Source organism: Musca autumnalis, unplaced genomic scaffold (genome assembly GCF_047663935.1).
Source record: "Musca autumnalis isolate F117 unplaced genomic scaffold, ASM4766393v1 scaffold_1, whole genome shotgun sequence".
NCBI classification, from domain to species: Eukaryota; Metazoa; Arthropoda; class Insecta; order Diptera; family Muscidae; genus Musca; species Musca autumnalis.
The window spans coordinates 22,688,204-22,702,515 of NW_027411644.1; the positions used below are offsets into that span (position 1 = coordinate 22,688,204).

At 36.7% G+C, this 14,312-nt stretch overlaps 2 protein-coding genes across 10 annotated transcripts in view; one reads left to right on the forward strand and one right to left on the reverse strand.

Annotated features, from left to right (window-relative positions):
• Nucleotides 1-1,203: 1,203 nt before the first annotated feature.
• Leash (leash) overlaps nucleotides 1,204-14,312 on the reverse strand; it is a 75,081-nt gene continuing 61,972 nt past the window's right edge. For both annotated transcript variants that reach the window (XM_073969763.1, XM_073969770.1), the window contains exons 2-3: nucleotides 1,542-2,918; nucleotides 1,204-1,475 (exon numbers count right to left, since the gene is read on the reverse strand). In XM_073969763.1, coding sequence (XP_073825864.1) covers nucleotides 1,417-1,475; nucleotides 1,542-2,918 — 1,436 coding nt within the window. In that variant the 3' untranslated portion in view covers nucleotides 1,204-1,416. The remainder of the gene's footprint in view (nucleotides 1,476-1,541; nucleotides 2,919-14,312) is intronic.
• The window catches only part of LOC141394772 (GTP:AMP phosphotransferase AK3, mitochondrial-like), a 49,101-nt gene continuing 44,652 nt past the window's right edge, over nucleotides 9,864-14,312 (forward strand). Inside the window, exons 1-11 of one of the 8 annotated variants that reach the window (XM_073969690.1) lie at nucleotides 9,917-10,034; nucleotides 10,091-10,219; nucleotides 10,279-10,582; nucleotides 10,802-11,019; nucleotides 11,081-11,292; nucleotides 11,357-11,563; nucleotides 11,620-12,047; nucleotides 12,377-12,445; nucleotides 12,527-12,717; nucleotides 12,799-12,956; nucleotides 13,013-14,247. In XM_073969690.1, coding sequence (XP_073825791.1) covers nucleotides 10,297-10,582; nucleotides 10,802-11,019; nucleotides 11,081-11,292; nucleotides 11,357-11,563; nucleotides 11,620-12,047; nucleotides 12,377-12,445; nucleotides 12,527-12,717; nucleotides 12,799-12,956; nucleotides 13,013-14,114 — 2,871 coding nt within the window. In that variant the 5' untranslated portion in view covers nucleotides 9,917-10,034; nucleotides 10,091-10,219; nucleotides 10,279-10,296 and the 3' untranslated portion in view covers nucleotides 14,115-14,247. Of the gene's footprint in view, nucleotides 10,035-10,090; nucleotides 10,583-10,801; nucleotides 11,020-11,080; nucleotides 11,293-11,356; nucleotides 11,564-11,619; nucleotides 12,048-12,376; nucleotides 12,446-12,526; nucleotides 12,718-12,798; nucleotides 12,957-13,012; nucleotides 14,248-14,312 lie in introns of those variants that run through there. The other 7 variants (XM_073969673.1, XM_073969681.1, XM_073969657.1 and 4 more) reach the window with 7 other exon arrangements.

Genomic DNA, 14,312 nt, shown 5'->3' on the forward strand with positions numbered 1-14,312 from the left:
ACTTTTCCTCACTATGTCTATGACATGCTGTGACATGACATACCTTACATTGACATTATGTAATACAATGGGATTATTTTAATATAACAATTTGTTTATACATATATTTTTCAATTTTCCATATTTTGCGTCCATAACCCTTAACTTATTATTTTCATAACCTCACTTTTCACATCAAGACACTGATACTATGTTTACATTTACGAAATCCACTCGATTTCACCTGTCAATTCCTTTGTGTATACGTCAAATGGAAACTCATCTGAAATCGATTGGATTTCATTTGACGTTTGAGTAACGGAATTGACAGTTGAAATCGAGTGGATTTCATTAATGTAAACATTGTGTGACATTAGCACAGAGGGGTTATTTTAATAGGAGAATTTTTTATATTTTGTAATTACAAAATTTTAATTTCCCTTATTTTGCGTCATAAACAAAATTTATTTTTTTATAACCTCACTTTTCACATCAATACCCTGACATTACCTCATATTGCTTATGTAACACAGTGGGGTTATTTTAATATTACGATTGTGTTTTATTTTCATATGTTTCCACTTCGTACATAGATCTCATAACCTCACATTGACTATATGCAACATAACCTCACTTTTTGTTAGTATGTTGGAGTCGATGCATTTTCTATCATAACCTCATTTTTTTCTTAACCTTACTTTTGCAAAAACAAAAGTAGTTATTCAAATCATAACCTCACAATTTATAATTCATTATTCAATCACAGAAGGTGTGAATAAGAAAAACTGACACTTTGAGATTAATATCCGCCATCCCTTTTTGTCCAAAACCTAAATTTTTCTTTCATACATTTTTCTGAGTCTCTCGATTATAGTTATTAAAATTTGAAGACTTTTCACGCATTGCTATTATAACCTCAATTCGTTATTCAGGCACAGAAGATGTCACGAAGAAAACCTGGCACTTTGAGACAGAAGATCGAACAAAAATATTTCCCTCTTTTTTTTGTCCATAACCTCAATTTTTCTTTTAAAACATTTCCTGTGACTTTCGATTATCACTTTGTTCGTGTAGCACATGTGTATTATTTAGTTTTTTTTTCTTTAATTTTACATTTGTTTAAGCATTGCTATTTTGAATAAACCACAACATTGTTGGCAAAAGCTTAAAGCTTTAAAAACCTTTTAAGCTTTACTTTATGTCGGCTAATGTGCTTGCTTTGCGTTTTTCTTTTTTCCTTTTTGTAAAACATCTATCTAAACTATGCTATTTTGGTTATATCAATTATAAATCCCTTACTTGTCCTGCGAAGGGGGAGGGTGGGTCTAGTAACTCTGTTTTTTTTTCGTTTAGAAATACACATAACTTTCTAAATATCATGTCATGGATGATTAAATGCATCATTCTTTTTTAGAAGTGATAACGGTCATGGATGTCTCATTTTGGTGTCTCTGGAGGGGCGGTGGCATTACCAAAAAGTTCTTCATAGGAAGGAGCTGCAATGAAGAAAAAATAAAATTTTAATTCAACAATTTAACCAATACAAATGTAATACAACTTACGCAATTCATGGGCTGCCGGTGGTGGTCTCATTGCCATATACGTTGATGAAGACACTGAGGCGTAATGTGCACTAATCTGCGTCGAAGCAGCAGGCATCGTTTGTGGCGGCGGTGGTGTTGGTGTCGAACTTGGTGTCAATTGATTTACTTGCGGCATTAAGCTATATTGTGGTGAATCTGACAATGGATATGGTGGCATGTGTGCAGCTGGTGGTGGATATGAACTAATCATCAATGGACTACTTGAATAAGGCATATATGGTACATTGCTGTTACTACGTATACTAGCACGATTAAGCGGACTATTGAATTGCGATGAAGAACCTGAAGTGTAGGACAAAGCAGTACCACCAACAGCAGGACTTAGAGTAGCTGCCGATGAATCGGATGTTGTTGAATGCAATGAACTGGATTCACTGCTATACTGTGAGGAGTGTGATGGTGAACCAATGGAGTTGTCCAATGGTGGATACATTGAGACGGTGGAAGTTTCAAATGGATTACCTGTACCTCCACCACCTCCACCAGTCTCTGGTGGCATTGGTGGCCTTCTTACCGATGCTTCAGTCTCATTGGTATACATTTTAAAAGGCATATTTAACACAAGATTTTTAAAGAAGCCCCTCAAGACGGCCTCCACTCTCAATTCATAGGAAATATTAATAACTCCCGATAGTTCATCATCACTAGGTTGCACAGTTTCGGGTATAAGCAATTCATGGGCAAATGAACGTTCACTTTTCTTATGCACCGATCCGGTTTCCTTATTTGCAACTGGAATAATTTCCACCTTCTGAACCCTCAATGGCAAGTGACTGTAATAGCAAATGTATTGCAGTACACAAAATCGCAACTTTTCAACATTGGTACCACTATTGTTGGTAACAGTAACACATATCCGCAGCGGTTCTCCACGTACAGCAAAATCTTCCGGCAACAAAGCCAACATTGTAATGGGCCGTGAACCAAATAGACTAATAGTTTTGGTAATTTGTTTTTCAAGCGGTGTGGGATTCAGCCGATACATTGGCGGTAAGGGCATATTTTTCATTACCGTTACCGGTATGGAGTGACGTTCATCAAATGACCATGGCCTTTGTATGAGTATGCGTAGCTTATATTTAATAGATCCATGACTACCTTTAAAACTTGATGGTAAATTCCATTCCAGTGGCATGGAAAAATCAAATGTATGTTCCCCAGGACTCAATTCAATGCCACGTGGTTCAAACACCGACAAGGGAATTTCATTGTGGGCATAGATTTCTTTGCTAGAATAGAAAAGGCTGCGTGTCGATTCATTATTGGAATTGGAGTTTTTACGTAATATTTCCATCCATTTACATTTTCCTTTGCCCGTAATTTGGACTTTAATTGCTGCAAAGAAAAAGGAAATAGTTTGTGTTAATTTTTTACAAAATTAATTTTAAATCAAAATTATTAATAATAAATTTTAACGTTAGTTTTTTATGTGAGAATTCACAGCAGTATATTTTGTTATTGTGAATGAACGAATCAGCTGTGTTACTTACTGGAAGAGAGACCATTTTCAGAGTAAGTCCCAATTTACATTGGGCGAGTTTACTTGCGGCAATTCGTCGGTGTCATGCTTAAGTGTTCCATACGCCATTTGCCTGATTCGAGAAAAACGCAAGTTAATGTTTAAGGCCATACAGGATAAAAATGGTGCAATAATCCAATACTTTAAGAGCTCAGTTCTACTTAGCTAAACTCATAGAATATATCAGTAGTTTATTTTAATCAGATATCTGTGATAGTCTAGAAGTTATGGCCAATTTTTATAATTGTAAAAGTTTGCTGAATTGTTCCATGGAATCTTTTTTTCATGTTTTTGGCATTTTGTGTCACATGGAACACGTTTTGTCACATTTCAACCAAAACACTTTTTTATCAATCGTGTTCCACCTCCCTTATATGAAGTGCTACTGTGGAGTTTAAAAATCATATAAATACAATAAGGACCATTATTATAGGTTTCCTTAACATTTATTTAAGGGATTGCCTCCACTTATCACTAATTTTTTGTGGTAAAAATTACGATCGGACAAAACGGATTGATATTTTGCATTTCTAAGGTAACATAAAACATTTAAACGCGTTTTTCTTATAATACCATTTTTATAGTCGGTGTCCATACTAGCTTCAGGTCGAATGGACGTTTCTAAGTATATTTTTATGGACTTACATCAAAATGTTGTTTTTAAACTAGGGATTTTTTGTTTAAACGATTGATACATTTTCGTTTTCATATAACAATACAATATTAAAAATTATTTGGATTTAGAAACTATTATTCATCTGTTTTTAAACCAAGTCCTTTAAGACAATTTGTTCCATGCGCCACATTATTCGTAACTTGGCAAAAATTGGCAATTTTTTGTTCCAAACGCCATCATTTTTGGTGCGGAACAATTCGTTTTTGTCTCTTTTTGTTCCATACGCCAAACACCATGGATATGGAACTAAAAAGTTCAAAGTTGTTTTGTTCCATACGCCAGGCTTTATGGATATGGAACAAAACGACAAGATTTTGTGGGTCACAAAGCGGATATGGAACATACTGGCATCTGAATATCTCAGAAACTATAAAAGATAGAGAAAATCCGACCAAAAAATCTGAAAGAGCATGGTTCAAAACCTTGTAAGGGACCTTTATCTCAAAATGTCAAAAATGACCTATGGAACACTTAAGCATGACACCGACGAATTGTCATTTTGTAGGAGAGAAAGGTGAGGCATATGGTAACCAGGGGTGCCAAGTTGGTGGTTTTCCCGCTACATGTGGTGATTTTTGACGTACAAAAACCACTGTTTAAGCATGTGGCTGGTGCGTATGTGCCTGTAGCGATTTTTGCCTCAGAACAGTTGGCATCCCTGATGGTAACCCTTTGCCTCTCAGCACCCTCTCTCACCGCAAACTGACAATTGCCGCAAGTAAACCCGCCTAATGTAAATTGTGACTAATAAAAATAGTGAGAAAATGAGATTACCACTATAGCTCTGTTCCAGAACTAAAAAGTTTTTACGACTTTTACACATTTTACCTGAAAAACCGTTCCCGTACACAAAAAAGTTGTAAAATGTTCACTTTTCTTTAAACAAAAATGGCGTTGAATGGCGCTCTCTTTAAAAACTTTTTACTCGACAAATTTGAGCGTGTAAAAAATAGTAACATACAGTGGTGCTCAAAACATTTCCAACTCAGGTGCCTATATCACATTCAGTCTATTTTTAGGGACATTTTGAGTTTTGAAATATGTTTGTTTTTGTTATTTGATTTTTTATTGACCATATTTTCAAGATTTAAAAAGCATTATCCAGTTATGAACACTTATATTTCAAAAATGTGTGAAATATCGGAGGACCACATGTTTTAGCCTGCTCAAAACATTTGCAACGCCGTGGTACGAATATCTATTATTTCATTTTTGACGAGTTTTTTGTATTGATTGGCATCAAATTGATTTTATTCAGAAGAAGGGGGCAAAAAGCTTTCATGAGGAGTACTTTTATCCCACATATGTTTACTTTTGATAGACAAGTATGACGAAAACAAGACATGTCCAATTTTTTACGACCAGAAATTTTTATCAACGCTTTGCTAAACTGGTAATTTTTGAAAATGTTTGATCCAACGAGGTCCAAAACTAAACATAGGAACATCATAATATCTAAAACAGAGCTGGATACCGCGTAAAAAGAACTAAAATCGTCATAAAATGGGAAGGAGATGCAAGGACAACAACATCTACTGCAGGGGATGATCAAAAAATTATACGAATTATTAAGCAGATCTCTCAGAAGTCATCAACAGATGTTAAAAAAAGACTTGACACCGATAAATCTATACAAACACCTCCGATACATACCAAAGACACCGGTATACCAAAATAGGCAAATTTTGGGAAAACGGTAATTTCCGGGAAAAATTGAGTTTTTCATAGAAATTATTCAAAAAATGTGTGGTTATATTTTTGGAGTAGTGAAATCGAGTACTTCTCCTCGATATAAATCAATATTTAAGTTTTCTGACTTTAAAAAATATTGATCACCAGAACTAAAGATAATAGAATTTGTCCCCTTATACGAAAAAGTTGACCCAAAATGTTGAAGGTGTTTTATATTGCCCTGGAGGTGTTTTTATGGACAGAAATTGTACAGGATACATGAGGTCGAGATATTTATCAGATCCAATAACTAACCGGACAGGTAGCATGTTAAAATCTCACCATGTACACTCCAGAATTGTCGTATAACAGAATGTTTTGGCATAATACCGCTTCTAAACGTATATATAACCACGTAAAACTAGCAATTTTTCGAAAATATGCTTAAGTTCTTATCGGACGCAATCAGCTATAGTAGTCTAAATTCATATAGGAGGTTTCGGGACTCTAATCTGGACTCTAGACTATTAAATATCGAAAAAACCTTGGTATTTAACAATTATCCTTAGAGCACAGGATTCCAAAGGATATATTAACTTATTTAGTTAACTGCTTTCCTTTACGATGTCTCCACATAATAAATAAAATGTTTAATTCACAATATATTATCAAAACCAAAAATAATTTCTTAAGATTTTGAATAAAATTTTCTCAGTTGCAAATGTTTTGAGCAGAACCAAAAGTGAGTTCGAGCTTTGTTTGTATATTTTTTGTAAAAAAAAGTGAAATTTTTGCAAATTAATTTTTAAATCTTTAAAAAGGATCCAATAAACAATCAATCTACAAAAATATTGGCATTTAAAATCCACAAACTACCTCAGAAACATATAAAATATGAACTAGTCATTCCAGTTGCGAATGTTTTGAGCAGCACTGTATGTATGGTTGCCGGCGTCTGATTGGCTGATACGACGACTTTTTTTCCGTTCCCGAACTATTTCAAAAAAAACGTGTGTGAGAAAACATTTTTTACACTTCTCTCTTTTAGGAGTTTTACTATTAAAAAGTAAGGGAACAAAGCTTATGTGTGTTCCCGTACTTTTTAATGGTACAAGTAGTAAAAGAGCAAACTGTGAAAAATGAGATACACATACAACTTTATTAAAAAAGTACAGGAACGAAAAAGTGGAAAAACGTCAAAAAACAGGAACAAATGTCAAAGTCAGCATGGAATTTAACAGGCTGGTCGGCGAGCACGAGCGGAACAAGTGGTTAAATCATCTGAAGAGTTGCAACATTGGAGCCGGTGAATTGTGGGTAACGGTTAAGTCAATGTTGCCAATGCCATCAAGAACGCTAAATCATCCAAAGCGTTGGGCCCTGATGGAATCTCCATGGTAATGCTGAAGCAGCTGGATGAGCCGGGAGTGGAGTATCTCACTAAAGTTCTCAACTTGTCGCTATCCACCCTCATTGTTCCCGAAGTCTGGAAAATGGGCAGGGTGGTCCCGCTACTGAAGCCCGGCAAGGATGCCAGCAAAAGTGAATCGTACAGGCCGATTTCGCTTTTGTTGCCCGTAGCAAAGACCCTTGAGGCCTTAGTCCTCCCCAGTATGAGAAATAGCCATCAAGTTGCCGATCATCAGCATGGATTCCGCAAGCAGCACAGCACGACAACTGCTCTGAACGCCATTACCACACAAGCACTCAACCAGAGACGGCCGTGCGATAGAACAGTGATGGTGGCGCTTGACTTATCAAAAGCCTTTGATACAGTCAGGCACTCCAAGCTGTTTGAGGACATTGAGCAAACAACCCTCCGGCCAAGCTTGAAACGTTGGATAGTCAATTATATGTGTGGACGCCAGTCGTACGGAATTCAGGAACAAGAAGTCCAAACCCCGTAGAGTGAAACAGGGAGTTCCCCAAGGTGGGGTGATATCTCCGGAACTGTTGAACCTCTACCTCTCCTGTATTCCGCTCCCTCCAGACGGCATCGAGATCGTAACGTATGCGGATGTTTCCACGATCCTTGCGTCGGGTACCTATCCTGATGACATCTGTTAAAGACTGAACAATTTAACCGATCTTACCACCTTTTTCCATTCGAGGATTATGCAGATTTCCGCTACAAAATCAACAGCCACTCTGTTCACCACATGGACAGCGCAGTTTGGAAGAGAATTGAATGTCGTGGTCGACGGTAGCAGAATTCCGACCACAAACTGCCCCAACATTTTAGGGGTCACATTCTACACTGCTTTCACGTCGTGCGCGCACGCCACAGCTATCTGCGACAAACTGAAAAGTAGGAACAAGGTCTTCAAGTCCCTAGCCGGCAGCACTTGGGGTGCAGATAAAGAAACCTTGTTGACCACATATAACGCGATAGGTCGGTCTGTGGTAAGCTATGCGGCGCCAGTCTGGTCCCCGAGATTATGTGATACGAATTGGAAAAAGATTCAAACTTGCCAGAATGCCGCCCTGAGAACAGCAACAGGGTGCCTCCTCAAATCTTCAGTGGACCATCTACATGAGGAGGCAAATATTCTTCCAGTAAAGCAACACAATGAGATGCTTTCGTTGCAGTACCTGCTTGGATGTTACCGTGTGAGCCATCACAATCACCATCTTGTGGGTAGGCCCGGCACAAACAGGCAGATCAGGAAGGATATCCATGCTCTAGAGGGAGAGGTCCAACGATACAGGAAAGAATCCCTAGATCAACAAGCGTATCAAGCAGGTTTAAATAGTATTCATACGGACGCAGTTGCCAAGGCCTTAAGCAGTTATAGTGTGAATTAAGTCCTCGAAATACATCCCCCATCTATTGCAGCTGAGGAGCGTCAGCTGCCACTACAAACTCTAAGGCCACACGCTGAAACTTTCATACGAAACTTTCCCATTATTTTGGTGTTCTTAGGTTGAGTTCCCCAATACAGTAATTTCATAAAATTACTTTAATGTGCAACTCGATCTATGAACGCCAAAATAATGCGAAAGTTTGAAAGTTTCAGCGTGTGGCTTTAGAGAAACTAGAGTAGTTTTGGCTCAACTACGCTCGGGATATTGCAGTCGCCTAAATTCTATTTGGGCAGTATGTGACATGGGCCCGCACGACACAAAACACCTTTTCAACTGACCAGCCAAACCTACTCATCTAACTCCAGTGGATCTTTGGTTACATCCTATCGAAGCAGCCACTTTCCACTGTTACAACAACAACAAAGTCGGCCTACCAGCCAATCAGAAGGCGGCAACCATGTTACTATTTTTTACACTCTCAAATTTGTCGTCTAAAAAGTTTTTAAAGAGAGCGACATTCACGCCATTTTTGTTTAAAGAGAAGTGAGCATTTTACAACTTTTTTCTGTACGGGAACGGTTTTCGGGTAAAATGTGTAAAAGTAGTAAAAATTAAAAAAATATAGTTCTGGAACAAAGCTACTATGTTTACATATTAGGTGAGTTTTTCTAAACGAGTGCTTTTGGTGCCTGTATTTGTTTAGTCTTATGTCAGACTATGAAAATTTTCATTGAAAACGTTTTGTCATTTTCTTCCAAATTTTCATTGACGTCTACACACATGTATGAAATCATATGAAAATTTTGATATTTTCATTGCTTTGCATTGGTTTGAGAGTTACGAATTTAAACACAAAGAATAATTTCAGATTACAGAACCTTGTGTACAGAGTTTCACCCCCTTCACACCTCTTGCCTATAAACTCATTTTCACGTACATGAAAATTTTCATAGTCTGGCATAAGACTTACTTAACAGTTGGGAATACCGAATGTTATGGTAAATCCATAGAGTTTAAATTTTCATTTCCATTGCATTTATTAAATCCGGTTATATGCAACATCTCCATCTGGGATGTTTGTGGAACAATTATTAATATAAACGTATAATTGCGACAGAAAGCATTCACAATAATCATTTAATCACACTCAAAAAATACCGTAATTAAAAGCTCTGTTCTAGAACTAAAAAGTTTTTACTATTTTTACCACTTTTACTCATTTTGCGTTCCCGTACACAAAATTTATATGAAAATCGTTTACGACTTTTACAACTTTTACGACTTTTACCACTTTTTAAAGTACGGGAACAGACCAAAAGTGTTGTTACGTTAGCATTACTCTCATAGTGAGATATTCGACAACAAAGAAAAAGAAGAAGCCGACTTTCCTGATTAAAGAGGTTTGATTAAAGGCGGTTAACACATTAATTACAATTAAAAAATAAATTATTACTATATTTAAACTTATACTAGTTATACATGAAATTATCACAGCCCATTTTGCACCATCGTGTTAGTCACAATCATGGCGAAATCGACATGGCCATGGTCACAATAGTCACACAATTAAACGCACACACTCATATTTGCGTTTTTCTTTGTCCCATAGGTTAGCATCACTGTCTTATCGAGAAACCAGACAAAAGAAGAAGAAGAAGAAGCAGAGCATTCTAATTGAATGAACGAACGGGTAGTGTAGACGGCAATATTGTGTAGTGAAAAAAAGTTACAAATGATTTTCATGTGAAAAATAAAAGCCAAGGGTAGGTAAAACAAAAAAGTAAGTAGTTAAATTATTACTTTATCATATAATAAAGCAGCAGCAACTATTGTAAGTATAAAAAATGTATGCAGAAACACAAAATCCAACATGAGGTAATCAAGAAAAAACGCGATGCGGCGAGACGGTTCCTTCTCAGCAATAAGGTTTGGATGTGATATACAAACACACATACTTCTATTTTGGTATACATTGATAAAAATCTGTAAATCTATATTTAATTCGTTTATATTTTCACTTCCAGTTGAACACAAAAAATAAAATGGATGCCGAGTTAATTAAGAAAGCCTTGTGCTTCCATGGCAAACCCATGCAAAAGATATGGGATGATGAGAGGGGTGCAGTTGATTTGCAGACAATTGGAGTACCGGAAGATGGCAACTATAGCATTTACATGGAAAGGCAGAAGCACTTTACATTTCAGGATAGGGCTAAGCGTCTGAAATTGCATCAATTTTTGGCACGCAAAGCCGATGATCTCTATGATAAGGATCTAGGCAAAATTCCAGCTATACCAAGGAAAATTGAACTTAATCCTGAGGACAAAAGTAAGTGTAATATGGAAAAGTAATGTAATAAAACAGCGAGTTTTTCTAAATGAACACGGTACGGTTTAAAGTGACGAGATGTTTTTAGCAATTTCCAAAAAAGTAATTTTTTGTTTAATTTTGTTATTATTTTAAAAATGGTAAGCTACTGGCTCTTAGCACTTCTTTTACAATTTTCCTTTGCTACACAGATTGAGTTTAATTTTTATGTAATTTTAGACAATACCGCAATTATGGTAGAGCTGCCCCCATATGAGACATTTTTGCAAAAAAATCAAGATAAAATTAAGAGACACACACTGGAATCGATTAAACCGGGCGATATTATTTATGCCACAATATTGAAAGGCAAAAGTGGTTCGGTAACTCCGCTAGTAGTTAAACCTTTGTGTACCGAAGAAAGTAACTTTAAAATGCTCAAGGATTATAAGATTAGGGTAAGAAGAATTTGTTGTTATGTTTCAAAAGATTACATTTAAATTTTTCTTTTATTTATAGACCACCATTCCGGCCCAGTTATGTGGCCCCCCACTTTTGGACAGTGCCGGAGCTCCAGTCTATATTGAGGCTCGTGATTTTGTACGCTGTGAAGTGGTGGAGTTCTCCGTGGATGCTGATCGCATGACTCTTAGTTTGCAACCATTCTTCGATAAAAATAAAAACAAGAAATTGGGTAAAATAACCGCCAAGGAATTACCATCATTGTATGGGTAAGTTTTTTTAAGGTTTATCATTTATTATTTCCTCTTCTACTGATGCCACTTTGACAAATAGTAAACTTACCGAAAACCCCCAAACGTATGAGCAATATTTGTTCAGTGCCCCCGAATTGGAAAATCCAAATTATGATGTTTTATATGCCAGTGTTGGTTTAGATGTGAATGATAATTTCACACTTATGAATTGTTTTAAGGATGGCTTCCCTCAACAAGAATATGCCAAGGAATTGAGGCAAATTCAGGCCAGTAAATGGGCATTCAGGTAAGTCAAATCGTTCATCCAACAAAAACTTAAAAATGTTATATGTTTGATTTTAGATCTGTGGCCGAGGGTATTGAATATTTCAAAGTTGGCCAACATGTTGAGGCATTCCAGTGTTTAAATAAAGCCCTGAATATTGATCCAAGAAATGTTGAAGGTTTGGTGGCCCGTGGGGCCTTGTATGCCAACAAAGGATCATTTCTAAAGGCTGTGGAGGATTTTGAAAAGGCCCTAAAGTTAAACTCCTTGCATGTAAATGCCCGCAAATATATGGGTGAAACTTTGGTTGCTTTGGGTCGCAGCTATGAGGAAGATAATCGTATACAAGATGCTGCTAAAGCATATCGCGACTGTTTGAATATAATACCCAATCATGAACAGGCTGCATTGTTATTGGAGGCCATACAACATAGAACTGGAGCTAATGTTGAGGCGCCACCTCCTCCACCTACAATGTTTGCAAATGCTTCTTACGATCAGACAGGTAAATTAAAACAAATTGTATTTTCTTAACATTGTACGTATTTTAACAAATTTTCCAAGAAACGCGCGGGTTATTTTTTCCACATCTGCTGCAGTTTGGCAGAGCAAAAATTCACTTTTTAAATAGCTTGTAATTCAATCAAAATCCCAAATCATTGAAATCTTATTTACGTTTTACTCGAGAAGTAATCTCAACTATCAAGTCTTCGTAAAGACTTCTCGTTTCCGTAAAAAGACTTCTTCTTTCCGTATAAAGACTTCTTTTTGGTTTGTTTTTGTTTTGTTTTTGAAAACAAAATAATTATGTGAACTTTTATCTACATAAAACAGATAAAGCATCTTCAGACAGTCAAGGTTCAGATTCCGAAGATTCATCTGGTTCAGACTCGGATTCGGAAGGTAAGTAAAAAAAGTTATTGCGTTTAAAACTGAAAAGTTCTACTAACAAAATCTTTGCTTTTGCCATGTTTTTCATTAAAGAAAGTCGACCCACACATAACAACAACAAAAGGGCAGAATCATTATCGCCATTAAGCAAAAAATTGGCCTTACATGCCCAAGAAATGAAAGCCTCAAGAAAACAGGTGTTTAGTCAACCATTTTATCAAAGTGAAATGATCAACAAGGAAGCACCGAACAAGGTGGCTAACGTTGTTCCCAATGAATTTAAGGTGAGTTGCCACCACCAATCATATGAACTTCCTTAAAAAGAACCCTTCTCAACTTCATAACCCTCAACATATATTATCTAGCTCGATGAAGATGATACCGAAACAAGGGTACGCAAACTTTTGCAAGATGCCTCCAAACATAAAAAAGATAAGAAAAAAAGTAAAAAATCCAAAAAGGCCAAGAAATCAAAGAAAGGCTCAAAGGATGCCAAGGGATCATCTGATGAAGAATTTTCCAGGTAAGCTATATGCTACATATAAAACAATGCAATTATTAAGCAAATTCAAATTCTAGATTTAATCCAATGGATGTAAACAGCAGAGAACAAGCTTTAAGTGAAAATTTAAAATTATATGAGAAATCCATACAACTCTTGAAGAAGCGTCAACAGTTATTGGATAATCAACCAACAACTTCCAGTGGTGCCAGTATTACAACAACCTCAAGAAAAAGAGATAAATCAGAAACACCTCCACCGGCACCATCCTTTAGATCTGGATCAGATAAAAATCGTAATAACGGTAAGGAATATCATACCATTGGTTTTGGTAAATTCTCCTCCTCCACACCATCAACAACAACTTCCCTGCTGCATCAGAACACCTCATCAGCCTCCAAAAAAGATGAGAAAAAACTTTCATTTCAAATTAGAAAACCAGTTACTGTTGATAAATTTGGTTTGATACGTCTCCGTTCGCCGTTTCAACCTGAAAAAAGTCCAACACCAAAATCTCCTTCGCCTAACCGTAACCGCAGGAGAGTAAGTTCACGATCACGTTCGCGTTCTAGATCTCGTTCTCGCGATTACCGACGACGTAATAGTCGCAGTCGTAGTATTGGTAGATCAAGATCACGTCGTTGGCATTCACGTTCACGCAGTCGTTCTCGTGAACGTTACGCCGGACGACGTAGACGTCGTTCCCAATCACGTTCTCGTTCAAGTTCGTACTCTGGCAGACGTCGGAGAAATTCTCGTTCTCGATCGCGTTCTTTGTCAAGAGGACATAGGCGTCGTTCGCCATCCCCATTGCATCGTGGACGACGTTCACCCTCGTCGCCCTCACGTTCGTATAGACGTTCACGTTCACCATATCATTATGGTCGAGGGCGTGGTCGTGGTGGTGGTTATAGTTCACGTGGTAGTTATCATTCAACGAAATTTGGTAATCGTGTTTGGAGAAATCCCAATTCAAATGATGCATCAACAGCAAAGGATCCTACGTCAGATGGCCGTTGGCCTCATGATAAATATGAAAACACGGCTCGCGAAGATGACAAACCAGATGATCCTACCATTGAGGAAATTGATGAAATTATAAGTAAGGCACAGCGTGAACGTAAACAGAATATTATCAATAATGATAAGGATATTCTTAAGAAACCGAATAAGTGGTAAAAAAACAATTCAATACAAAATACACATACAAACATAGATACATACATAATTCTCTATTTGCATTTAAAATGTAACTTAAGGAAATTTAATCAAAAACCAATAAATATTTCACTATAAAATAAAAATTACAAAAGATATCTATTTTTTACTATTTTTCTATTATTTTACTATTTTTCTATATATTATGTAAAGTGAGTG